General features: G+C 35.3%; 1 protein-coding gene across 2 annotated transcripts in view; it reads left to right on the top strand.

Annotated features, from left to right (window-relative positions):
• The window catches only part of SNX29 (sorting nexin 29), a 714,032-nt gene that overhangs the window by 371,127 nt on the left and 315,183 nt on the right, over positions 1 to 27,722 (top strand). Inside the window, exon 16 of one of the 2 annotated variants that reach the window (XM_044659176.1) lies at positions 13,646 to 13,712. The exons of the other annotated variant lie outside the window; for it this stretch is intronic. Coding sequence (XP_044515111.1) covers positions 13,646 to 13,687 — 42 coding nt within the window. The 3' untranslated portion in view covers positions 13,688 to 13,712. Of the gene's footprint in view, positions 1 to 13,645; positions 13,713 to 27,722 lie in introns of those variants that run through there. 2 annotated transcript variants of the gene reach the window in all.

Here is a 27,722-nt window from a genome sequence, read left to right as displayed (position 1 = left end):
TAGGACATAGAAACAACTACAAATGGTAGGTGGTCATTCAGATAAAGGACTAATGTTGGAAATGCAGCAACAGCCAACTTCATTAATGACTTAAGTTCATCCTTGTATTTTTTTCAAGGTTAAGGTAAGAGTAGCAAAGTTTAGATGTCTCTCAAGGAAATTATGCTTCCAGAAACCATTTGCCAAGTAATATTGCCATTTGCATTTGCATTGGATCCTCTCTCTTCCAATGCTCTGTTTCAGTCTTAGGGTGTTGGAAATGTATTGCTAGGCTACATCAGCCTGACTTCTGAGCAGTTTGTCAGAAGCGGGAGGATCAGGAGATATTTGAACTTTTTACTCTGGCATCTGTATTCTACAACAGGCCATATCTCTCTTCCTTTGGTAGTGCTTTGCCAAGTCTTGCTCATATGTCTACTATCCTGAGTGGATGTCCTTTTTCTTTCTTCTGCTCCCTGTTCCATTATCATTCAAAAGAGACTGGACAAGTCCAATCCAACAGTCTTTTCTTCATGGTTTCATATGGTCTTCTGCTGTCTTTGTTTCTTGGTGGTCTTTACCTATCCTCTGGTCATGCCATTCATTTTGACTTTTTAAAGTACTTCAGACAGTATAACACTTTGTGGCATTCCTATCCCTGTTTAGTTTAGGAAATTTACTCTCAGCTCTTTAATTCTGCTCTCCAGAATGCTCAGTCCTAGGCAAGAACCAGCAAAAGATGAAGGAAAAGTCTACCTATCTCAGTAAGGGTTACTTATATATTCCAGACATGAGGGTATTCCAGCATGGGCAAAAGAATAGAGGTGGGAAATGGCATGCTAAGCTTGAAAAGTTAGTTCAGAGAAAATAAGTGTTCATCTGAAACAGAGAATTTATGTAGGAATAAAATAAGTCTGAAAAGGTAGATGGGAGCTATATCATTATAATACTCCAAGAAGTATTTTTCTCATGACAACTTTGTGAGGAAGGTATTATATTATCATCCTCATTTTATATGTTATGGGACAGAGATTTAAATGACTTTAAAAAATCAGCTGTAGACTGAATTACCCATAAAATTGTGGTCCCAATTAAAGAGAATATATGGAATTTTGACATTTAACATAATGTGTCTTGCTGCTTATAGTTTTATCCCTGGCACATAGTAATCACTTAATAAATGCTCACTTTATGTTCCTATCTATTTACTTATCCATTAGTCCATCCATCCATCCATCCATCCATGTATCTATCCATCTACCTGGTGCTATCAATTTCATTGTGTAAGCCACTGAAAAGAGTATTTTTTTAAATGGGGCTGGCTTTCCTCTAAGGACTTGTACTTATTAACATGGTATTTTCTTTTACTACTGTTGTGTCCCTCTAGGCATATGTCAAATAAGCTGAGGAAAACTAATGCTTCCCACTTTCACCTTTACTCACTTTTGCAAGAGGAAATGGACAACTAATCTTTCCTGTATTTTACATGTCAAGTGAAGTGTTTTTTCCTTCAGGCAACAGCTTTGGCTTAAGCTGGAGACATTAACTAGTAAAATTGGTAGATTTGTCTACTTAATACTTTTTTATTCCCCTCTCCCCTTTTGCTTCTCCTAGATGATGTAGGGGGTCTTTCATGACATCAATTCTACCTGGAATTTCTATCTTTGTTATTAAAATATTTGTGATATTTTAAAAATGAACTATATTCTCTATACATTTTTCTGTTTTAGCTCCTAGCAGAATATTCTGTCATTTTAGTGGGACTTTCTAAAGCATTGCATTCAATTTGTGGCTAAATTTATGTCTAAACATATGTATGTATATTTATATATAGGCATGTCTGTGTATATATATTTTTATATGTACACACACACACGTATAATACTCAAATCACAAGTTAGATTTTTCTGTTGTTTAAGCTAATTAAGTAAGTCAGGCATTTGAGAAACTATACTAATACAAGATTCCATTTTGTGCAACAAAGCAATAATTTATCAAGTTGTCTCTAGTGGATTGGAAGAATTAATGTAACTTTTAGAGAAGCCTATCTTAAGCCCAAGCAAAAATGTCTATTTGTAAAAAAATTCTGATTGATTATCTTAGAATTAAACTTTACTTACATTCCGTTCCAATCTTCCTCCATATGGAGAACTCTTTTTTTTAACAGTGTTCCTAATAGATGTCCTCCATTTATGGCTTCATGAAACAGTCTGTTCCATGGTTGGACAGTTCTAATTGGTAGGTTGTTGCTTTTGTAATAACTCTCAAAAAATGTCTTTATAAAAATTTGAAAAGAGAATATTAACAAGTGGCAGTGGGCACGAAGGATGCTAGAACATCAAAAATTTATAAATTGTTGGACCCATCTTGAATAAAATCATATTTCCTCAGTTCTATCTGTGTTTTATTACTTTTGATGAAGAATAAGTTCCATAGATTCCAAAAAAGCAATGAAATGCAACTGGCATCAAAATCTAAATTACTGTTTTAACTTCAAAACAACATAACTTTATTACATTTAATTTATACAAGTGTTGATGCTGTGTTGTCCCGCAGGTATTAAAAAACAGAAATGAAATATATCTCCCTTCCAGGTATTCATCTTCTGGGGGATGATAAAACATATGTAACGAAGTAATTTTATAAGAGCTGAACACTGACAACTAGTAGACTAAGAAAAGGGCTCCTGTAGATGATACCTGAGTTTTGTTTTGAAGCCATTAATTATTCTTCCCCATGGAATTGCCAATGGGACTGATAACATATATTCTTATTGCTTCTATTTATGCTTATTGTAGAAATAAAACCATATTAAGTTAGAACAGGAAGTGATCAAAGAAGCCATCAGCTCAAATCTCTATTTTATAAGTTTGGGAACAGAGACCTAGAGAGGTTAAGTGACTTGTCCAAAGCCACAAAATTGAGTTAATAGGAGAAGTATGTATAGAATGCCAAACTCCTATCAAACTGGACTAATAATCCATCATACAACATTCCTGTTTTCCATGCTTTTAAACATTTGATTTGGAAGGACACTCAGACCCTCTTATTAGAAAAATTTGTGTCACCAGTGTTATATTAGAAGTTCCTAACTTGTCTAAGAATTCAATTCTTCTTGTTAAAAATTCCAGTGATTTATGGTCCCATGCTTATTGCTGGGCAGAGCTTCCATTTCATTGCTTTTTAAGTCTTTTTTGCTCTAAGTAAAATTGCTTCCTAAGAATACATTTAAAAATATATCTTGAATAACTTCTAGAAAGCTGGATTGAAATTGTACCTTAAAATTTGGCAGGCATATACCTAAGGACAGAATGAAAATTTCCTGTTTTCTTCAAAATTCTTTCCTCAATGGCTCTCCTAACTGGAAGAGTTGAAAATTTGAAAATGGAAAAATTTGGGGGGTAGGGTACAAAGCATAGTGAATTTTTTCCTGTTTATCTTTGAATAGAGATATTACATTGTGCCAGTTTTCTAGATACACTACTAGCCTATTCAAATAGCACAGTATAGTTTTTGTTGTTTATTATTTTTCAATTGTTTCATTTGTGTCTGGCTCTTCATGACCCTATTTCGAGTTTTCTTGGTTAAGATTCTGTTTTGGTTTGCCATTTCCTTCTCCAACTCATTTTACAAATGGGGAAAATGAGACAAATAGAGTTAAGTGACTTGCTCAGGGTCACACAGCTAACAAGTGTCTGAGGCTAGATTAGGATTCAGGAAGATAAGATTTCCTGACTTCAGACTTTGATACTCTATATATTGTGCCACCTATCTGCCCCAGTGTAGTTTAACTATCTATATTTTGCCAGTGTACACACACAGCAGTACAATTGATTTGATTAATCATGGAAGAACATCATATTAGTAAGTTGAAAGTATGTTGAAATTGAAGTAGTAATTTTGGGCATATTACCTTGCCTTTTTTGGACTTAGTTCCCTAATATATAAAATGAGGGTGTTGAACAATGTGATCTCTAAAGTGCTTTAGAGTTCTAAATTCATTGATTCTGTGTATTGATAAGTGGATGTTATTGACCATTATGTGTTATAAGAAGATATTTATTACATTCAGTGTGACCCTCAGACTTAATTTCAGAGTTGAAAAGAACTGTAGTCCATCCCCTGAAAGAGAATCAAATCTATAATATAGTAGTCATTGAATATTTGCATGAAGGTGTGTAGGGAGGGAAAACCAACTTTCTCATGAGACAGCTAAGTTATGTTATCAAAAAATATAAGTAATCTGAGTAGGGTCAAATGAAAGCAATTTGGGTGTTGAGGAAGGATAATGGGTAATTGGGGATTAATGTTATCAAAAAAGAATGTAAATAATCTGAGTAGGTCAAGGAAATGCAGTTTGGGTCAAAGGATAAATGGGGATATTAGGGTGATTGGAGGAGGAATGAAGGTATGGGAAGGTATATAGGAGGTAGGGGAAGGTATATATTGGAGATAAAGGAAATGGGCTGTGTAGGAGAGGCAGCTAAAACAGGTTTATTCCCAGAGGCTTGAGAAAGAGGATACAGGGAGGAAATTAGGGCCAGCAAGAAATGTTTAGGTTTGACTGGAGGGTTTCTCTTGTTAAGTTTCTTCAGTCTCCTTTGGGAGGAGTCCAGAGGTCCCCTCCCTGCCAGTCAAACTGATGGCTGGAGGAAGTCTTGAGGTAGGTACTTCCTGCCAAGATGGATGCCCGAGTTTTCTCAAGAAATAAAAGAAAATTATTTCTTAACCCTTGAGCCCCTGTCTTAATTTTTGACACAATGATTCACCACAGGGTTTGAATAGGTAACAAGAGGATTAATACCAGGGTCAGTCAGAAGGGGGGAGGGGGTTCAGGGTTTTCTAATTGCTGCTAGGGAGAGGAGTGAGGGTGGGGGATGGGTCGCAGAGAGGTTTAGACAGAGAGAGTCAGGCTCTCCCAGTCAGGAAGATTTGACTGCCTTTTAAGTAAAGTCTTTATCAAACCTAGGGGGAACTTATTTGAGGATACTCCAATTATCTAAAAAAAACTAAAACCCACAATGTCTAATCACCAAGCCCTCGCTTCCAACCAGAACCCAAAGGAAAAATCAAGGAAGGGGAGGGATTGAGATGGGAGATCAGGGAGAGGTCCAGAGAAATGAGATAGGTCCAAATTTCCCCAAAACAAAATAAGCACAGGCCAAGGCCAAAGCAATTAGGCCAAAGCCAAAAGGCCAAAGCGAAAGCCAGAAGGCAAAAGCCTCCTCCGTTGGAACTTCACCTCTATTTATAGCTTTAAGTTCTAACTGACTTTCTGAAGATTCTAAGATGTTTAACTGACTTTTTGTGACCGTTAGAAATTATAGAAGCAAAAAGTTTCTGTTAGCCACCTTGCATTACAGATTACCATTGGAAATTCTAATTGTTAGGCAGTTTTTCTGATTCCAAATCTAAATTTACCTCTCTGTAAATTGTTCTGCTTTTTGTGAAAAAGTAGAATCAAATCAAATCCATCTTCTACATTCAAGTACTTGAATATAGGTATCATATTCTACCCAAGTCTTGTCTTTAGGCTAAACACTCCTCATCCTGTCAACTATATGGCATGAACCTGAGGTGGTTTACTTAGTCTTTTTGCTAGGGAGATTAGGGCTAGACCCCTGAACTTTTCTTTCAGTATCACTTAGGAGAAGGAGTGGCTGTTATTTTTCCGACTCTATTTATCCATATATCTATATTAGAAATTTTCAGTCTTAAGAAAGTTAAATGGTTCTATACAAGTGCCAATGTGGCAAGTGTAAGTAAGAAACGTTTAGGTTTGACTGGAGGGTTTCTCTTGTTAAGTTTCTCCAGTCTAAGTTTTAAAAAACTTAGCAAATCTGCTAATATTAAGATATATGGTCAATGGATATGAAAAAATTGTTAAAAGAAGAAATGTATACTATCAAGACCATCTGAAAAGTTGTTCAAAATCATTGTTGATGAGATAAGTGCAAATTAAAACAATTTTGAGTAATTGCGTAATATGCATCAATTTGGCAAAGATAGTAAAAGATGGAAAAATGTGTTATTGGAGAGAGGCTATTGGAAGATAGGATAAAATGTATTGCTTATGGAGACATTTTATTTTTATTTATTTTTTAGCAATTACATATAATAACAAATTTCCACTTAAATTTTCTGAAGTTATATGATCCATATTGTCTCCCTCTTATTTCATTCCCCCTCTTGAAGCTGGCAAACAACTCAATCCAGGTTATATATGTATCATGCAAAACATATTTCCATATTATTCATTTTTGTAAAAGAATAATCAAATAAAACATAAAACCAAATAAATTAATTAAAAAATCACATGCTTTGATCTGCATTCTGACTCCAACAATTCTTTTTCTGGAGGTGAATAGAGTCCTTTGTCTTAAGTCCCTCAGAATTGTCCTAGGAGTAGCTAAGTCTACACAATTGATCATTTGTGGAGACATTTTAGAAACACTTATAATTATTCTAGAAAATTGTTCATATCCTTTGACCTTTTATAATTATATCCTAAGGTAGCTAATGACATCAAAAGACTCATATATTTTAAAAATAATCTGTAATGGCATTATTTATGGAAACAAAAAGCTAGGAAAAATATGTCCAGGAATTAAAGAAAACCTGATAAAATTATCATATGGCTATAATATATTTCTTCCGTCTGCAAAAAATCCTTCACTTTATCCTAAGGTTCCCTTTAACTCTTGTCCTATGTCTTCTCTTTTGTAGTCAAATACATAACAAAAGTTGAGTATGCATAAATATTTTCCCTTTGATTTCAGTCAATAAATATTATTTAAACACCTACTATCTTCCAGGCACTTTTCTAAAGTCTGGGGATACAATAGAAAAGACAATTCCTCACCTCAAGGAGCTTTATATCTAATGGTAGAAAGCAACATATAAAAAGAAGCCTAAAAGTATATGTGCAGGGAAAGGTACCCAGTTACAAGGATGAGAGGGGACAGGGAGGAAAGGAGTGTTGCTGGGTGGGAAATAAGACCCTGATTGCCTTACCCAAAAGGAGGCTCTGGGAGATATTTATTTTCCTTTATGCTCTCTAGTCAAAGGGAGGGGCTCAAGGTTCAGAGGGCACTTATGAGGCCTGAGATCCATGACTTAAATGATCTTGCAGGATAAAGAGATTTCTGGGACATCATGGAGAAGTCCACAGGAGTTCACTTCTCAGCCATTTCTGTTATGGCTTCTGATCTCAATCAACTTAAATTGTTCTCTCTAAAATTACCAATAAATTAAAAAAATAAGTTTTTATTGATGTCTTTTTACAATAAATCATCATAGTTTTCCCCTGTGTCCCTCTCTCTACCCCTTTCTGCCAGCCATCCTATAAAACAAATAGTATTTTTTTTTTTAAGAAAAAGAAGAGGAAAAAAAATCAACACAACTAAGCAATTTATTGTAAAAATCTAAAAACATTTTCCTCTATGAAGGGATATATTGGGAGTGCCTTATCTCTTTATTTAAGATTGTATTTTATCTTTATACTTTTGCTATATTCACTTTAAAAAATTTTATATTTTTAATTTTCAGTTCCAAATTCTCTTTTCCTCAACCCCTCCCCTACTCACTGATAAGGCAAGAAATATCATACCCATTATACATATGAAGTCATGCGAAACATTTCCACTTTTGCCATGTTGTGTGTGTGTGTGTGGGGGGAAAGCAAGAAAAATAGATAAGAAAAAGAATATATCTCCATCTGTACTCAGAATCTATTGTTTTCCCTCTGAAAGAGGATAGAATTTTTCATCATGAATCCTTTGGAATTTTTATAAATCATTGTATTAATCAGATTAGCCAAGTCTTCATAGTTGATTATTATTATAATATTGCTGTCACCATGTACAATGTTCTCCCTAGTTCTGTTCACTTCATTTTGCTTCAGTTTGTATAAGTCTTCCCAGGTTTTTCTGAAACCATCTCTTCATCATTTCCTTTTACAATAATATGTCATGACAATCATATACCACAGTTTGTTTAACTATTCTTTAAATTGATCTGCTTTGTTTCCAGTTCTGTGCTAACACAGCAAGTGCTGCTAAAAATATTTTATTTATATGGGTCATTGATTTTCTAATTGTGAAAATTTTGGCCTTTTCTTCATCCTCTTTCTTGATCTCTGTGTAGCTTTTGATAATTTGACCATGCTTTCTTCTCTGGATTTCCATAATACTTCTCTTCTTTCTTTCCTGCCTTTTTGGTGCTATCTTCTAGATTTTTTTTTTTTTTTGCTAGATTATCATCCATATGTTACCTCCGCCTTTAGTTATATGTTTCTTTCCTACATTTCTTTTTTTTCTTTTATGTCTGTGTTCTATCTCTAAGTAATTTCATCAGCTTCTATGGTTTCAACTTGGAAAGGGTTTTTTTTTTTTTTTTTTTTATCTTAACTTAATCAATCAAGTACTTGGAATGCTCCACCCTTTTAACTTGATCAGTCAGGAACTGAGAATTCTTTTGATAAAAGTTCACACCCTTAGAAGACAGAAGGTAGATCTGAGTGCCTGGCAAATTAAGAAACTTTAATTGATTCCTGAGATGTTTAGGGGAGAGTTGATGGGTGGAGAAAACTGAATAAGTGGGACCTCTGGTACCCTTGGCTCAGTCTTTGTGGCTCAGTCTGGTGTGGCTTAGCTTGATTAGGCATTCAATTCTGTGTTGGATTCATTCTGTGTTGGAGAGACTTTTGCAGAATTCCACCAGGAGATTGAAACCTGGAGGCTGAGACTGTCCCACTCATCTGGCCAAAGACTGGAACTTTGTTGGGGAGCAAGCTAGATTTCTTTGGAGCAGACTTAGACTGATAGGCTAGACCAGTGATGGGCAAACTATAGCCCACGGGCCAAATGCAACCCCCTGAAATATTCTAACCCACCATATGGCATTATTCCTAATCTGACGAATACAGTGAGTAGGATACAATACAATGACACTTTGAAAGAGTTGCCTTAGAAACAGACTGACAGATGAGCATTTCCTTTCTTTTGGCCCCCTCTTTAAAAAGTTTGCCCATCACTGGGCTAGACAATTCCCCTCTCACCTTTCTACATTTCCCTCTCTATACTATCTCTACCCTACTGTAAAAAGTTACTAAAGATACTAACAGTCTCATGACTTATGTTAAAATCATTATCTGGGATAAGATGGATACCACCTTGGCTGACAGGGATGGCATTTGAGAATTTGGAATGTTCCCAGATGCTGTGAGCCAGGGGCAGGAGTTGGTTGGCCCCACCCTATAAATGTCCACTAGGAACTACAGTTGAGGTCTCAGAACTCAGAGCTGAGACTTGAGCAAACTTCTCTCGGAGCAAGACCTAGGACAGAGGGAGGTGAAGGGTTGAAGAAGAAGAAGAGGGTAGGCCTGAACCTGACCCTGTAACTTGACTGAGAGAGAGCTAGTGATCCATCAGTATTATTGGTAGTAGAGCTGAGAGGATTTACAGATCATCAATCAACATCAATAGCCTTCTCTATTTTCTTGACTTGGCTGTGGCCAGGTCAGGTCAGAGTTATTGAGAGGGTGAAGACTTCCAGCCTCTACCAGAGTAGCAGTCTCCAGTCCTGATCAATGATTAGCTTAGTAGCCAAACAATATCCTTTCCCCATTAATAGTTAATACAGTGATTTAACAAGTACCTTCCTGATTGGTTATTCTATCACAGCCCTTGGGAAAGGAGAATCCAAAGCCAATCAAAAGCTTATTAACAATTAATCCAATCTCAGGTTGGGCCTAGGGAGGTTAACCATCTATCTAACCTTTCAAGGGGTCCCAACCTGGGCAACTGTTAGAAGGAAGCAATGACAGGCTTAACCAACCAAGCCTGTAAGAGAGAGAAGAGGAGGGATAGATTATATCAATAGCTATTGTGGGTGTTCCTCCTTCACCAACTATAGCTGGTTTAGGCCTTGGGCACCTAATCCCTCCTTCATCCATAGTATTCCTAAAATCTACATACCAACCAATTTCTAATATCTAGAAGGAAGATCTATAGGGAGATAGTAGTATTAATAGGAGGAGATACAAAGAAAGAAGAACATATATCTCCTCTCTTTTCTTTTTAACACTTAAGAGTTAATTTTTATAAATGGTGACCACAACTTTTAAAAATTCTTATATTTGTCAAACCCATTTTAATTATTACACAACTATCTATATAGCTCACTCCAAGATCTATATATCTAGGTCTGGTTTCCATTCTAAACTCCAGTCCTGTATCAACAATTGTGCATTAGATATTGCTACTAGATATCCTATTGACACCTGCACCTCAGCAGGTCAAAAATAGCCCATTATCTTTTTCCTTGAATATCCATTTTCCTTCCTAACTTATTTGTTTCTGTCAAAGGTACCACTATTCCTTTAGTCACACAGATTTTCAGTCTAAGAATCACCCTCTTCTCTCTTCTTCCTCTTATTTCTATATTCAAAGGAGTTGCCAATTCTTGTTGATGTTATCTCCACAGTAGCTTTTATATCTGTACTGTTTTCTCTGCTCACAATCCATTATTCAATTTCTTTCTCAAACTATTGCATTGGTTTCCTAATAGGTTATTCTGGCTAAAGTCTCCCATCTTTACGTAGCTGCCAAAATGATACCCCTAAAGAAAACATTTAATTGTATCATTTCTCTCTTCAAAAAACTCTAGTGACTTTCTTTTGTTTCTAGGTTAAAATATAGACTCCTCTGCTTGGCATGTAAAACTTTTTACAGTCTGGCTCCAACCTACTTTTCCAAGTATTTGCTAACCTTTAATATATATATATATATATATATATATATATATATATACACACACACACACATATATTTATTTAATTACATTCAAACTGTCGTATTTGTTGTTCCTGACACTGAATATTCCATATCCCCATTCCCTTGCCTTTGCACATCTCCTTGTACTAACCCATGCCTGGGATGAACTTCCTCTTCACTTCCTTAGACTGCTTTGATCTCTGCTCAGTTTAAATACTGTCTCCTATTATTTTGTGACCTGCCCTGATCCATGAAATTACATTGCATTTTCTTAGTATATATTTTGTATTTATTTATGTGTACACATCTCTACTAGTAGAGTATGAGTTACTTGAAGGCATATAATGCATTTTTTCATTTTTGTTTTTGCATACCCATCACATTGACGGTTTTAAGAAATACTTGTTAATAGATTAATAGAATGTCACTATGCTTCAATAAAAGACAATAACCAGAAGTCAGAGAAATGTCTAAAGACAATTATATTGATGTGATGCATAACAAAGAAAAGAGAGGTAAAATCCAATATACACAATGATTATAAACAATGCAAATAAAAGTATCCTTTTATTTATCTTTAAAGGACTAGGAAAATCAGGTCTCATTTACTTGACAGGATTAGTTGACACTGTTTCTGCCAAGGTCCTAAGTTTTACCATAATCCTTTCTTACTGTTAACATTTGGCAAGTTATGAAAGTGCATAGTGACATATATTGATAATCACAGTCATGCTACTAAGTGATTTGGTTTAACTGGGGGAATACCTTTCAAGGAGAGGTTTATTTGGGTGTTTGCTTAGGAAATGTCTTTTGGGTCAAAATAAAATGTATAAATTAAAAAACCCCAACAACTTTGAACCCTTACCTACCTGAAGTCTTTTAATATGAAAATTCTATCTATTACTATTCTATTGGTTTTTACAGAAAAAGTCTATTTTAGGTGGCCCAAAGTGATAATTTTGGGGAACTATAATAAAAACACCAATGTAAGAGGGATTTTGGCTTTAAATTTAGTAAGAAATAAAAGTTTTCAGGACTGAGTAACAGTTGAGTAAGACTTTAATAGTCTACCATCTCCTTTTAAAAGTTTAGTGTGCTCTAGTCCTCCCTGTAGCTAAAGTTTAGATTTCTTGGCAGCCACTTGCAGATGAATATATGAATCATCTCCAGTTGGTGATTATTCAATATGTAGAATGAGGATATAATGAATTTTTATTCTTTAACATTGTGTATATCTACCTAAATGTCTCATCTGTGTTTTCAAAGGCTGAGTCATTAGTGAAGTGGGATGTTGATCAATTGTTTAGGTAAAAATTTCAATTTTTAACTTGCTAAAGGCAAAGCTTTGTTTTCCTGGAGAAAGAAGATATTTGAGATTATTTCTCTTCATAGGTAATGTGGAAGCAACCCTTTACTGTTGTTCAGTTCTTTTGGTCTTGTCAGACTCTTTGTTACCCAATTTGGATGAGGTTTTCTTGGCCAAGATACTGGAGTAGTTTACCATTTCCTTCTCAACTCATTTTACAGTTGAGGACCCTGAGGCAAACAGGGTTAAGTGATTTGCTTAGAGTCACACAGCTAGTGTCTGAGGCCAAATTGAACTAAGGAAGATAAATCTTCCTGAATTCAGGTCTGACACTTTACTTACTATGCCACCTAACTGCCCAGGAAGCCTCCACTTTTTCTGAGGGAAAGAAAAAAAAAGATTCCCTCAGTCAGACCTTTCTTGTAATTAACTGAACTTGTGAAATTGGATATTTTAAAGGTTCTCTTTTTTGCTCAGATTTTAGTATAATTAATGTTTCTCAGACTTTTTCACTCCTGGAATTAAAGAATTTCATTTCCATAGAGCACATTGTTTGAGGTTGATATCTTTCATATGTGGTCCCCAATGTTTAATTGTTCATGCTTGTCAATTTTATCCTGAGGATCTCTAAAAAATTAGTTCAAGGGAAAGAAATAAAAGCATCTTCCTTTTTAAAAAATATCTTATTTTTCCTCAATTACATGTAAAAACAATTTTTTAACACTCACTGCAAAAAAATTTCAGTTCCAAATTCTTTCCCTCCTTCCCACTTCTCTTCCACTTTCTCACTCTTCCCTTTTTCCTGAGATGGTAAACAATCTGATATCCATTCTACACGTGCAATCATATAAAACATTTTTCTATATTAGTCATTTTGTTGTAGAGATCCCAAATTTAAAAAAAAAGAAGAAAGAAAAGAAAATACAGTATGTTTTGGTCTCCATTCAGATTCATTAGTTCTTTCCTGGAGAACAGGTGGCATTTTTCATTATGAGTCTCTGGGATTGTCTTGGATCACTGCATTTCTGAGAATATTACTATCACTGTATACAATATTCTTTTGGTTCTTTTTACTTCACTTTGTGTCTGTTCATACAAGTCCAGATTTTTCCAGGATCATTCTGCCTATCATTTCTTATAGCACAATAGTATTCCATCACAATCATATACTACAACTTGTTCAGCCATTTCCCACTTGATGGACAACCCCTCAATCTCCAGTTCTTTGTTATTATAACAAGAGCTGCAATAAATATTTTTGTACCAATAAATCCTTTCCTTTCCTTTTTTCTTTAATGATCTCTTTGGGAAACAGGCCTAGTAATGGTATTGCTGGATCAAAGGGTACATACAGTTTTAGAGACATTGGGCATAGTTCCAGATTGTCCCTCAGAATGGTTTGATCAGATCACAACTCCATCTCTGATCCATTAATGTTCCAATTTTTCTTCATTCCCTCCAGCATTTGTTATTTTCCTTTTATGTCATATTAGCCAGTCTAATAAGTCTGAGGTAGTACCTTAGAGTTGTTTTAATTTGCATTTCTCTAATCAAGAATTATTTTGAACATTTTTTCATATTTTAGCCAGCAAAAAATGAAATACTGAGGGAATGTCTGATCTTCTGACCCTATCTATTCAGTAAGTAATGCATGCCAATTGCCCAACAAATTGGGACCAAGCCCTTTCCTCAGTTTAGGGTTGAACCCTGAAGATAGAGGGAGACAGACTTTTATACAGCAAAAACAATCAACAAAATAAGACCAGTTAATTAAAAGGAAACAATACAACATTAGGTAATCTGATTTCTAATTGGATGAAAGATTAAGGAATTTTCAAGTTGATTAAAAGGGAATTCTTTGTTCTCTTTGAGTTTACACTTGTGAAAGGGAATCCTTTATTCTCTTTGACTAGTTGGAGCTAACACTTTGGTTGATAATAACTTAAGTACCCCTACTTAGTACCTCTCTAGACAGGATTGACTCTCCTTTGTCCACCTTTTGATTGAATCAACAAAAGCTTGATGGAGGAGCTCACAAACCACTTAAGAGAATTCACACCCTCAGAAATTCAATCAGCCTGGAATCTGTGAACCCTTTTGATAAGTATTCACCCTCCTGAAGGTAAGAACTGGTTCCCACAAAAACTGCCTTCTGGGCAGTGCTAGACAATTTGGAAGTTGTGATTGGCCCCTTTGAAGAGGGGCAGAGACAAGAAGCCACAATAAAAGGCCCTGAATTTCTGGGACTAAGAAAGTCAACTTTGGGAAGGGGAGAGTGAACAGTTGCAATTCCCTGAATTCAGGAAAAAGGTATCCCACTCCTAAATTATCTGTAAACAATCAAAGGAATGTGGAAACAATAACTGATTGACCAGCATGAGACCACTTTTTAAATAAAATATATGGGTCATTTGAGAAATACAATTATGAGAAAACTCCTTATATCAATCTTAGAGTGTAATTGCATTTCTGGTCAATAAAACCAAATTCCTTGTTTAAGGGTCTCTAAATAGCAGGCACACTAAGTGGTCCAGTTTCCCAGACACACAGGACTAGATTCAAACAGTGCAATAACATTTTCTCCTAATTCCCACAACTGAATAAACTTTTCTCACAAGACAGAATTTGGAGTAGGTCATAATTGAATAGAAAGGTAACTTAACTAGCTCTAGAACTGAGTCACAAGATGGAGTTAGTATGGTTCATTCAGTTCTCACAATTAACCACTTGTTATCTTCTCACAATTTGGCTATAAATGGTTTTAATTTCTTCATCTTAAAACAGCCAGTTCATATCCTTTGGCCATATGAATTGGAGAATGACATTTTTTTTTTATAAATTTGACCTAGTTCTCTATAAGTTTAAGAAATGAGACTGATTAGAGATATTTGCTGTTAAAAAATTTTTTTTCCCACAGCTTTCTACTTTCTTTCTAATCTTGGTTGCTTTGGATTTGTTTTTACAAAACTTTAAAAATTTAACATAATCAAAATTATCCATTTTATATCCTATAATGTTCGCTATCTCTTGTTTGGTCCTAAATTCTTCCCTTATCCAAAGATCTGAACAGGTAAACTATTCCTTGTCTCCCCAATTTGTTTATGGTATCACCTTTTTTGTCTAAATCATGTTCGTTTACTTTAAATCAATGTAAAATATGAGATGTTGGTCTTTTCCCAGTCTCTGCCATGCCATTTTCCAAATTTTCCCAGCAATTTTTGGTCAAATAGTGAATTATTGTCCCAAAAGCTTAGATTTTTATTTATCAAATGGTAAATTACTCTGGACATTTATTACTAGGTATTATGTGCTTGATTTATTCCATTAATCCACCATGCTATTTCTTAGCCAGTACCAGATTATTTTGATGATTACCATAAGAATATCTTTCTTAAGAAAATCAATATAACTATTTAAAATGAACATATTTAAAACTCTTTGAAGAGACCATCATCTTTGTATTCTCCAAGAGCCTAGCAAAGTGCCTTGCATGTTAACAGGTGGTCAAGATACATTTATGGATAAAACAAATACTGTTTTAATTTTGTTGTAGGATCATAAATATCAATAAAGCTCTTTCTCTGATGGTAGAACATTTTTGTACTTTTTTTTTAAGCTTCTAGACCAGGGGTCTGCAACATATGGCTCTTGAGCCATATCTGGCTCTACCTCCCGACCTACCCGTCCAGGCAGAGCCCCAGGATGTGTCCCAGGGGGCCCTTCAGTCCCCCACCCATATTCCAGCGCTTTCCACCTCCATCCTCCTCCTTCTGCAGGCATTTATGGCTCTCACTGCCAAAAAGGTTGCCGACATTGTTCTAGACAATGGTAGCTTATACTCTTCTTGGCTAGATAATTCTTAATTCCATTCAGTTAATCAAGTATTCATTAAATATCTGCTCTGGGCAAGCTATTGTAGTAGGTTTTGAGGTGACAAAGACAAAACAAATATCATTGTGTTCCCTGAAGTTAATATTCTATTGGGAAAGCACACTATTTACCCAGATAAGTAAGTAAAAGATAATTTGTGAAGGAAGAGAATGCATAATAACTAGGGGGATCAAAAAAGGTTTCTAGTAGGTGACACTCTAGCTTTTTAGTAGGAGGCTTGAAATAAAATAGGAATTCTAAAAGGTAGAGGTGAAGAAGGGATGCACTGTAGTCACTCAAAGACATGGGGTTTTGCCAACCTCTGGTAATAGTAAGTAGATCATTTTGTCCAGAATTTAGTGTGTATGCTGGGAAATAACAGTAAAGATATCTGGGAGGGTATACTGGAGGTAGATTATAAAGGTCTTTAAATGTCAGAAAAATTTATATTTTGTCCTAGAAGCAATATTCTTTTTTTTTTTTTAAAACCTTTACCTTTCATCTTAGAATCAATACTCTGTATTGGTTCTAAGGTAGAAGAACAGTAAGGGCTAGTGTAAGAGGGAGCTTTTAGGTATTTATAGATATATATTTAAGGTGTGGCCACCAGGAATCAATGATTCAGATTGATTCCATAATTTAAATAGACCCAAGTCAGGATCGGGTTTAAGGTAATTTATTTACAATTAGGAAGGGTAGAAGGTAGGGAAATAGAGAGTGGGAGAGGCTAGTCCAGACCTGCAGAGGCCCGGACAGAGAGAGAGAGGGTTAAAAGGCTAATTAAACTAAATTACACGCCACAAGACCTTAGCAATCAGAGAGACAAGAGCCTACTTAAGGTAGAGTCTGAAAAACGCCAAGGTAGGTTAAGGAAATCAGCCTAACTTGCCCACGTGACAATTCAGAGTGGAAGCAGCCTGAGGTCTCAGCTGAGATGCTGCAGCACCAAGTTCAAAGCAGGAACTGCCCCAATAGGAAGTAACCAACATACTTGAAGAGATAGTGTCTCTCATCACTTCCTGTGGGTCCACCTCTAATTCAAGTGGACAAATGGCAGCCTCTACATTGATTTGGACTGCCCTTTGGGCAGTCCCTTGTTCTTGATTTGTTACTTATTGTCACGTGTGGGTAACTCATCTCCCCTCCCCACTAAGGGAGGTGGGGATGACATCATCTCTGATAGTAGAGTTTTGACCATGAATGGGCTTAAGCTAATTCTATTCACACACTAGGCAATGTGGGTTAAGTGACTTGCCTAGGATAACACAGCTAGGAAGTATCTGAGGCCAGATTTGAACCTAGGACCTCCCATCTCTAGGCCTGACTCTCAATCCACTGAGCCACCCAGCTGCCCCCTTCCTGAATATTCTTGAGCAGAGAGTAATATAGTCAGAACTGCCCTTTAGAAAGATTATTTTGGTGGCTCTTTATAAAATGGATTAGAAAGGGCATTGGAAACAGGGAGAAAATCAGGGCACTATAGCAGTAATTGTTGAGAGAACAGGAACCAGGCTGGTGGCTGTGTGATCGTAGAGAAGAAATAGATCTGAGGTTGCTTAGGTCTTGGCACCTGACAGAATGTGGGAGAAGAGAGAGAGAGAGGAAAGAATCTAAGGTGTTTCTAAGGTAATGTGCATTGGTGACTAGATGGATGGATTGTTAATACTGCGTTCTAGATGCCTATGAGACCAGGAAGTGGTAATGTTGAGCAGGCAGTTGGGGATCTCAGACTGCATAGTGTTCTGGAATGAGATTAGGGGTGCATATGCAGATTTTTAAAGGCTTACTGGAGGGCAGAGTATATACCTCTTTTCTATTCCTAGCACTTTGGTACCTCACAGATATTTTTAGAATTGAATTGAATTGAGTCTTACCTGTGTAGCCTCTGTCCAGAACTGACCCTCAGCTATGACTTCTGTATTATTTTTTTGGAAACCTTTGATGGGAAAAATCAGAAGAAAGCAGTGTTTTGTTTTGTTTTTAAATGGGCCTCTATATTTTAGGTATATTTTATGGTTTGATTTTACTTCCTGCATTTAAAAAATTTCCCATACCTTAAAAATTTCCATACCTTAAAAATTCCATACTTTAACACTTTTTTTCATGGGCCCAAATATGATGAGATTTGTATTGTATAATAGAGCCACCCAAATGGGTGGTATTTTGTAGACTGAGATATCTTCTAGTCATCGAGGCTTCCCAACTTGTATTTTTGGCATATTATTTATGCTCTAAGTTCTTAATGGGAAAGTTTTGATCACCTACACTAGGCATTATACTATCATTCCTTTTTTTTTATACATACAGTAATTGGGGAGGGGCAAAGGGAAGAAAATCTTGAATTGAATGCTTTTCTTCAAGAAGAGAATAAACATGTCTCAATTTATTCAGGTTTTTAAATGTTAGGCTAATAAAAAAATGATGTGAACTCAAGTCTAACTCTAAGATTCTAGTTGGTGGGTGTTGATTTTTCCCCCAGTGATACTGATGGGTAAGTAATATAAAACAGAAGGACCATTGCTTTCTTTAAATTACTGTATAAAATAGCATTATAATGTCAATCATGTTCATTCTCTCTGAGTATATAAAAGGGGATGGAGTGGCATAGAGTATTATCTGTCCTTTGTGGTTTTCCTCTTAAGTGATCTGGGACTGGACTTAGTAGAAGGGGAAAATTAAGGCAGCTTCAGACAAGACTACCCTGTGTTTGTGGTCTCTTGCTGACAACAATTGATTTTACTTTTAATTCCACTTTCCCAAGTAAGTTGAAAGGAAACTACATCTGGGAGAGTTTTCAGACTTTTCTTTCAAAAACCTGCAATAGTCAAGTTGTTGACCTTAAATGTAATCAAATGATTACTTGATATGAAAAGCTGAAAGTCTAAGGAGGGAATGTTTTTTAAATTCATGAAACTTAATGTTTTTCATTTAATGCTTTTCATTTAAAACTTAGATATAATTTATTAAGCTCAGTTTGAAATATTTAGGAGATCTATTTGTATTCCCTTCAGAAGGAATATGATTAAAAGTAGGAGGTATAGGGCTTCTTAGTTTCTAAGAAAACATTAGAATGTGACTAAGAACTAAATCATTTCAGGATTTATGTATTTGTAATGAATTCTGTGCTTTATGGTAAACAGAGCAATAAATGTAAAAGCAACTCTTGAATGTGAAATACAGTTTTTGGTTTTATAGTCTAATGACTATGCCAAAATTCTGCTCTGTAAATTTGACTCAAGATGACCCTGGAGGGCAGCAGTAATCCCCAGTAGCCCCAAACTTGTCTTTTTTGAAGGCAAGAGGTAATTACTATTATCAAAAAAGATAAATCTTGTTTAATACTAGGAACTATTCTATTTAGCTTTTGAGTAGCTATGACTAGGAAATGAATAGATTTGCCTCAGACGTGAAGAGAGATTGGCTCATACCTGAGGTGCATTTTCCCCTCCCCCTTAACCAATTTTTGTTTTTTAGGAATGTAGAACCTCCTATGATGTCTATGTAGTGTAAAGCCCCAAGTTGAGCAGGGAAAAAGGAGACCTGGGTACTTAGTGGGTACTTGGGTCCTTACTGTTGATATTCAAGAATCATGTGATGGTATTAGGCTAGAAGAACTCTTTTATGGAGCTTTGGTGCTCCAAACTACAACCATGGCATTCAAGATCTAAAGTTGGGAGGATGTTTCATGTTCAGCTAGTCCAAACTATTTATATTACAGATGAAGAACTCAAATAATGGGTAGAATTTATAGAGAAGAAGTAATTTCCAAATATTAGAGCTATCCCAAAGCAGAACAAACTGACTTTGCAATGTCAGAGTGGTATGTTGCTACTGTTGAATTGGGAGCCATATGACTCAGCTTTTAACTGGTTGAATGACTGGGCAATTCACGTTTCCTCAACTTCTTTGTGAGGAGATTAGATGATTTCTAAACTTTTCTGATTTTCACATATTTACTTAGTCTTTTGTGGAAATGAAAGCCTGCTGCCAAGTACCCTCTATTTAATATCCCTTCAAAAACTTTAAGGAAATTATTGTCGCCATTGAGGCTTTTCTTTTTCTATAAAATAGCCTTAGTTACTTTGGTCTTTCTTCACAAGTTGTATTATCCAAAAATTAAATTGTTTTCATTTCATTGATCTCTTTTCAATTTATTTATAGTTGGCCAAGTTCTCAAAATGGTTATAGGCTTCTGCTTAAAGACCTCATTGTTACAATATATTTCTGTATCTTGGTACCATGCTTAATTTTCAAACACCTATATTATACTATTAACACAGATTTTACCTTTCCATCCTTTATGACTTCTCAAATCTTTTTCTTAAGGGGTTCTGCAGGGTGAGGTACTCTTACATTTAATTTTTTGTTAATTTCTTCCTTTAACTTGAAAATTCACTTTGATATATAATCCTACCTTATCATCTGACTAGCTAGTTTAGTGCCATTTTGAAAACTATCCCTATTGTAAAACAAGAATGTATATTATACAACCATATAATTTACAATTAAGGTCATTAATGTCAATAATAAATTCAGGAACTAAAAATTGAATTTCTGGGGATAGTCATATCACTATTGTTATTAATTTCACATTTTACCTGTATTTTTATATATGTTTATTCACTCTGAGTTTTGTCGGGGCAGGTGCCATATCGTTTAGTACTTCCTCTTGTCCTTTTTTCTCTTAATGCCTATCTATAGTAGACACTCAGTAAATATTGAATAAACATTGAACAAGTGCATAAATTATCAGAGGCATTAAACAGACTTGGGTCGAGAACCAGCCTGATTGTAATTTTATTCAATAAGTCCTTTGATGGCAGTGGACTTTGTTTTTCAGGTTGCATTTTCTTGATTCTTTCGCCATTATATCTGGCTGTGGGAAGAATATAGAGGAGGAAAAGGTCAAGACATGTACACAATTTCTGATATGAGTTTTAAAATTATGTTACATATAGGGCCAAAATGGTATAATGTGAAAAGCACAGAATTAGGATTCAGGTGACTTGAATCAAATCTGTAAACCAAATGTGTGACCCTGAGCAAATTTCTCTACCTTTTTGATCCTCAGTTTTCTTATTTGGAAAAAGTGAATGTATTGAGATAGATTATCTTGGAAAGTAGTACCTTTCCATTTAAAAAAATTGTATTCTGTGAATCTGTCTTTAGCAGTGTAATCTGGATGAGCATTTATCACAAAATTGAATATTGAAGGATACAAAGCACAAAAAAACATTACAAGTTCCTTCACCTTACAGTTAGACTAACACAATAGTCTCCCAATATGTCTCATTGCTTTCATGATCTTTTCTTTTTAGTTCATCTTGTGCTCTATCACATATCACATACTTCTTAAAACACCATTGTCTACCATTTGGTCCAAGCTGACATTTTGATTCTTATCTTCCACTTCTCTCCTGTATAAACCTTGTTCTCTGGTCAGATTAGTCTACTCCCGTGGTTCCCAAACTTTTTTTGGCCTACCACCCCCTTTCCAGAAAAAATATTACTTAGTGCCCCCTGTCAATACTATCACCACCCCCTTACAGTTATTCACCACCCCCAAATGCACCTGTGGCCATCACCTCTCTCCCTAGATCGCTGCAGCACCCACCAGGGGGCGGTGGTGCCCACTTTGGGAATCACTGGTCTACTCATTCTCTGGATGTCATTAATCCCCATCTCTGCTCAGAGTATTCTAGCTCATAGAATTCTTTCCTTATCAATGTCTATCTGAGTCTTATCCATTCTTCAAGTTTAATAAATTTTCAGTGAATGAACAAGTTACAAGTATTTATTCAGTGCCTACTATTTATATTCCTGGAAACAATAGAGGAAACCAGCATAAAACTCAGTATTTTACTTTAGGGAGCTTACAGTCTAGTTGGTATCTTTCAGTTCAGCTGACACTTATCTTAATAATTATGATAAATATTTTATAAGACAATGTGCCAGGTCCTGTGGATATAAAGACAAAAAAAAATAATTCTATGTTTACATTGCACAGTGGATGGAGGGCAGGATAGAGTTTAGCCTCATATAAGCCAGTGGTGTCAAATAGAAACTAATCTGTGAGTTATTTTTGACTTAGAAAATCACAACCTAACATTTTCTGTGTTGTATTATATTTTTATTTATTTTGTTAAACACTTCTCTATTACGCTTTAATCTGGTCCACATTTTGGGACTCTGACACCTCTGATGTATAATACATAAAGATTTAAAAATTGATATAAAACAATACACACTTATTTCAACTGATAGAATGTTAAGAACTGGAGAGTCAAGAAGAGCCTTGTTATGAAGGTGGCATCCACATTATCCTTTGAAGTAACTAGGAATTCTACCACATTTAAATGAGGAGGTGCATTCCAAGTGTAGTTAACTATTTGTGCTGGGAAAATTGAATGACTTGTTGATTTGTTGATATCATGGCTAAAAGGATGGAAATAAGGTAGACAATCCCCAGAAGATAACGCAGTATCTGCTAATGGCCATGTCATTTATATAGATATTACATGTTATTTAAAGAGAATAATTAAACTGGAATTGTTAAGGGAAAGTTTTCTGAAGAGTTGGGACACATTGAATCTTGATGGTAGGGTTGATTCTTTTTTAAAAATAAGTTTTTATTGATGTCTTCTGTTTCATATATCACTCTAGTATCCCATGCATTTCTCTCTTGACTTTTCCCACAGAGCCATTCTATATAACAAATAGTATTTTTCAGAGTGACAAAAACATCTGCACTACTCATAGATACATTGAAAAAAATCTGAAAACGTGTAATTTGTAACCCCCTTTGTTCCTCTCACCACCATAAAAGAATATATTGGAGGTATTTTCTCATATCTCTTCATTCAAGCCCTACTTGATCTTTATAGTTTCATTGTATTCATTTTCAATTTTTTATTTTTTACATTGTTTTGTACATTTCCTTCTTCAGTGCATTTTATAGATGAAGAAACTGCCTTAAGTGACCTTCTCAGGGTCACACAGCTAGTTAAGTGTCTGAGGTTGAATTTGAACCTAGGATTTCTTGATTCCCGGCTCTATCTACTATGTCACGTAGCTGCCCTAACTGCATTAGTGTGTCTCTAATTCCATGACTCTTCCACCATTGACTATTGCTGGTTTTGGTCATTTCCCTAATTTATATGGTGTGAAGCGAAAGTCATTTTGGATTTCATTTCTTTTATTTTTAATGGTCTGGAATATTTTTTCATGTGGTTGTGACTGCTTTGCAGTTCTTCTTATGAGAACTATGTCTTCATATTTTTTGATCAGTTGGGGAATGGGCATCCATCTCTTTTTATTGTCCCACCACTACTCTAGTAAAACCTCTCATACTCTCATATTTAGACAATCTCCGTGGTCTCATAACTGAGCTCCTGCTTTCCCCTTCCAAACAATCCAACATTTTATTATCAGATTAATGTTAAAACATCACTTTAATTATGTCACTTACCTGCTTAAAAACTTTTAATGGCTTCTCATTGTCTATGAATAAATCCAAAATCCTAAGTCTTTCTGCTTTCTGGTCCTAACCTAAATGTTGGATATTATTCCTTAACAATTCTCTACATAAGTCTTTAGCACCAGCCATATTAATCTATTCATTATCTCCCTATACTTTATTTCTGCTAACATTTTTATGTGCTCATGGATTTTTCTCTAAATGTTTTTAATCTTTCAAGGCCCTTTTCAAGTTAACTTCCTCTATGAAGTCTTTCTTGATACCTACAACCTAAAATGAACTCCTGCCTTTTAACATCTATATTGACCATTTAGCATTTACTCCTTTGTTTTATTTCCTTATATGTTTAGACCTCATCTATGCCAACCAGTTGCTCCTTTTGAGGACAGCAACTGTATATAATTTTGTATTCTCACAACTCAGTTGAAATTCAATAAGAATTTGTTGCTTCTAGAACAATTCACTATATTATATGGCTTCTATTGGGCAGGAATGGTCTTTATGTAGCAAGGCAGAGCAGTGAATAGTGCTATATAGTTAGGAAAATCCAAGTTCAAATATAGCTTCAGACATAACTAGCCGTATAACCTTGGGTAAGTCACTTAACTCTGACTCAGTTTCCTCAATGTAAAATGGGAATATTAATAGCACTTTCTCCCAGGGTCACGAGGATCAATTGAGATGATATTATTATAGTACCTGGCACATATTAGGCACTTTAGAAATGTTTATTCCCTTCTCCTTACTTCTTTTAGGACCTGATGAGGTGGTGACATAATAGAATTTGAAATGATAGATATGGAAATATTTCTTTTTAAACCCTTTCCTTCTACCTTAAAATCAATACTGCTTATTGGTTCCAAGGCAGAAGAGTGGTAAGGGATAGATTATGAGGGTTAAGTAATTTACCCAGGGTTATATAGCTAGGAAGTATCTGAGGCTACATTTGAATTTAGGACCTACCTTCTCTAGGCCTGGCTTTCAGTCTACTGAGTTAACCCCCTCCTCACCATGCTTTTAATAACTAGCATTTGCATAGTACTTTAAAGTTTGCCATATGTTTAACAACATTATCTAATGTAATCCTTACAACAACCTTGGGAATTTGGTTCTATTATCCCCATTTTATAAATGAGAAAAATAGACAAATGCAGGATTTACCCAGGATTATGCAAATAGTAAGTATCTGATGCAGGATTTGAACTCAGGTCTTCTTGACATTAGGTCCAATGCCCCATCCCTTGTTCCTCCTAGCTTCTTTTAAAAATTAAAATTCTATTAATGTAGATAGGAGAAATTAGTAACGCTGCTTCATTCCAATAATAAAGAAGTATCTGTCTACTACAGACAAAAAAGTAATGTTTTTCTATCCCCCGCAAATGTTCATTTGCCTAGAATGACCTCAGAGAAGGAACTGTCCAATAATTTAGCAATTTGGTTTCTGTATTTTGCTTCTGCTATTAAGTGGCTATTAGCAGATGGCAGGTAAAGAGATGTGTTATTTTCACTATTAGTCCCAGATATCCATGACCTTTCTCTGTGGCTTGTGAAGTGCACTATTTGAAAGGTTATGTGTCAGAAGAAATGACTTCTCATTTTAGAAAATGGGACATGTCTGCTTGGTGGAAAAAATGTTGCAGTTGTCTAGTTTCTCTTTCGTGGAAATATGCTGTTGCTAATTGGGCTGGATTGGAGGAAAAAGGCCTAAGTTTGTGTAATATGAGCAGACTGTTTTATGTATCACTGATCTCAAGCACAGTTCAAGATAGAATGTTACATAGTACACTTAAGTGCTATTTTTTAAACATGATGTTTTTACCTGGTTTGCTTACACATTTTCACATATCTTCTCTGCCTAGTAGTCAAACCACATATGTCATTATGTCTGCAGTACAAGAAGAAATCTACCTTCCATTACTCCAGTAAGCACGCTTCACTGACAGTTTGAGAATGCAATTCAGGGAATATCAGTCCTAGATTATAGAGCTCATAAGTCATCATTGTAGTGCCAAATTCCAATAATAATTCCAATAATTGAAAATTGAATTCGGAATGAAATTTAAACAGTTGAATAATTAAAAAAAATTAATGCCTGACTAGTGAAACCCTTAAGCCTCCAGCATAATTTGATTTTTTACCTTTTGGTCTGTAAAGATTTAATAGGTAATTAGCTTAATTAATAGTAGATTTTAGCCAGAAGTAAGATTAAAGAAATAGTTTAATATCTTTCCTTTAAGCAGCCAGAGAATTCTGAGTGTGTTAGAGGTAGAGGATTCCCAGAGACCCTTAGGAAAAAAAACGGTTGGTCAAAGAGCTTCCTTTTTGGGGAATGGTGTTTAGGGAACTGCTTCTGAGCAGTTTGGAAGATTTGGTGGTAGATAACTTGGGTAACATTCTGATATTGGAGAAGGTTGGAAAAATAACTGATCAGATAGAAGAGGAGTGGTTTGCAGTTCTCTGGAACTCCACCAGAGGGAAGTAGAGAGCAACATCTGAGAGGGAGGCTGTCTGATACCTGACAGGCAGAATTGATCTCTAGCTGGAGAGAGACAGAGAAAGCTACATTGAATCTTTGAAGCTACAATATAAAGAAAGAAGTTTATATATTAGGATAAGGTAGACAGATAAATTTATATATTAGCAGAAGGTAGACAGATAAATTTTAAGGAGTATCACCCTTGGTGATCACAAAGACTTCCCTTGTAGGAAAGTGGGATCTGGGTTGTTATTTAGACATCTTAGATTAGGGTAAATAGATCAATAATCAATATATATCCTACCTTTCTATTTTCCTTTTCCTTTCCCTGTTCTTTGAACTAGTTTAATAAATAGGGTTTTTTATAACCAGTCTCTAGTCGATCTCCTCAACTGCTAATCCAGCCATCTCCTCAACTGGCAACAACTGAATCTCCATATTAGCTATATTCTATTAATGTTTATTGATATCTATAAATACTAGGTCAATTTCCAACATAACAAGACCTTGGATATGGATGGCTAGCTTAGGGTACCAAGTGGCATACAAATGAGTATCTGTCTATGGAATCTAGGATCACTGATTTTTATTTAACACTTTCCAAATTGTTATGCCACAGCTGTGTTAGTATTTGGCATCACTGCCTTTTGAGAATGCATGCTATAATGAAAGGAGGACTAGATTTTTCAGACCTGAGTTCACATCATTGTCTTGCTTCCCTGCATGAATCATTTACTATATCTGAATTAAATTTTTCTTTTCTTTTTAATGAGACCATGAGACTCCTTCACAGAATTGTCAAGATCAAATGAGAAAATATGGAGTCCTGCATATAACTGCAAAATGTTATAAAATGTAAACAATTAACTACTTAGTTTCTGGTGCTGTTTTATCAGATGTGCGGTCAATTTGAATGTTTCCTTTCCCTTCTGTATGTATTCTCACCTTTTCTTTGGAGGCCTGTTTCAGTTCAAAATATAGTCTTTTCTATTTGTTCTCAACTTGTATTAGCTATTATTAATATTATTTTCTAACATGTGATATTGCTGTTTATACTAAGGCTGTAATAAGTTTTTACTAAGCATTTACTTAATAAGTGTTTACAGTGTTTACTAAGTCAAGACTCAAAACCATAGTAAGATTAGAGGACAGTGGAAACAACTACTCTCCCACCACTTATTTTTACGTGGTCATATAATAATAGTCATTTTTCAAGAGAGAGGCCCACTTTCTGAAAGGACAGGGGACATCCATCAGGTAAATTTTTGTCATGCTAACTAGCCAGTGTTACATTATAGTCTGATATTTTCTCAGTTTCCCCCCTTATTCCATGCTTTAGTACTCTAACCTAGATAATTTTAGTAAAAATAATTTGAATATAGAGCTTCAAAAAATTTCCCCCTTTTTAGCCTTTGTAATGTTAATGCAAGGGCACTAATTTTTGTTCTCCTATCTTGGTAGTAGAGAAACACCTCTTAGTGTAACCATTGTGATGATGCTTTTCTATGGGCTACCAGTGGCAACATAATCCTCAATATTGTACCTTTTTTCATGAGAGATCACTATTCTGTGCTTAAAAGGGTAGACAGATATTTTTGCCAATTTTCCCTTAATGGAATGGCAGTAAGATGCATGTGCTGTCCTTGGCTTCACCACAAACATGTAGTATAACCTTGAAGAGATCATTTCAAATCCATGAACTTCAGTTCCCTTATTTATGGAATTAAGGGATTAGATTAGGTGATGCCTAAAGTCCAATTAGATCATATACTAAATCTGTCATATGAAAAAATTTTATTAAGCACTTGTTAAGTGGCAAACACTGTGCTTAGTTCTAGG

The sequence above is a fragment of the Gracilinanus agilis genome, chromosome 1, assembly GCF_016433145.1.
Source record: "Gracilinanus agilis isolate LMUSP501 chromosome 1, AgileGrace, whole genome shotgun sequence".
In the NCBI taxonomy this organism is placed as follows: domain Eukaryota; kingdom Metazoa; phylum Chordata; class Mammalia; order Didelphimorphia; family Didelphidae; genus Gracilinanus; species Gracilinanus agilis.
The sequence above is the reverse complement of the archived record's forward strand: the minus strand, read 5'-3'. Positions and strand labels throughout refer to the sequence as shown.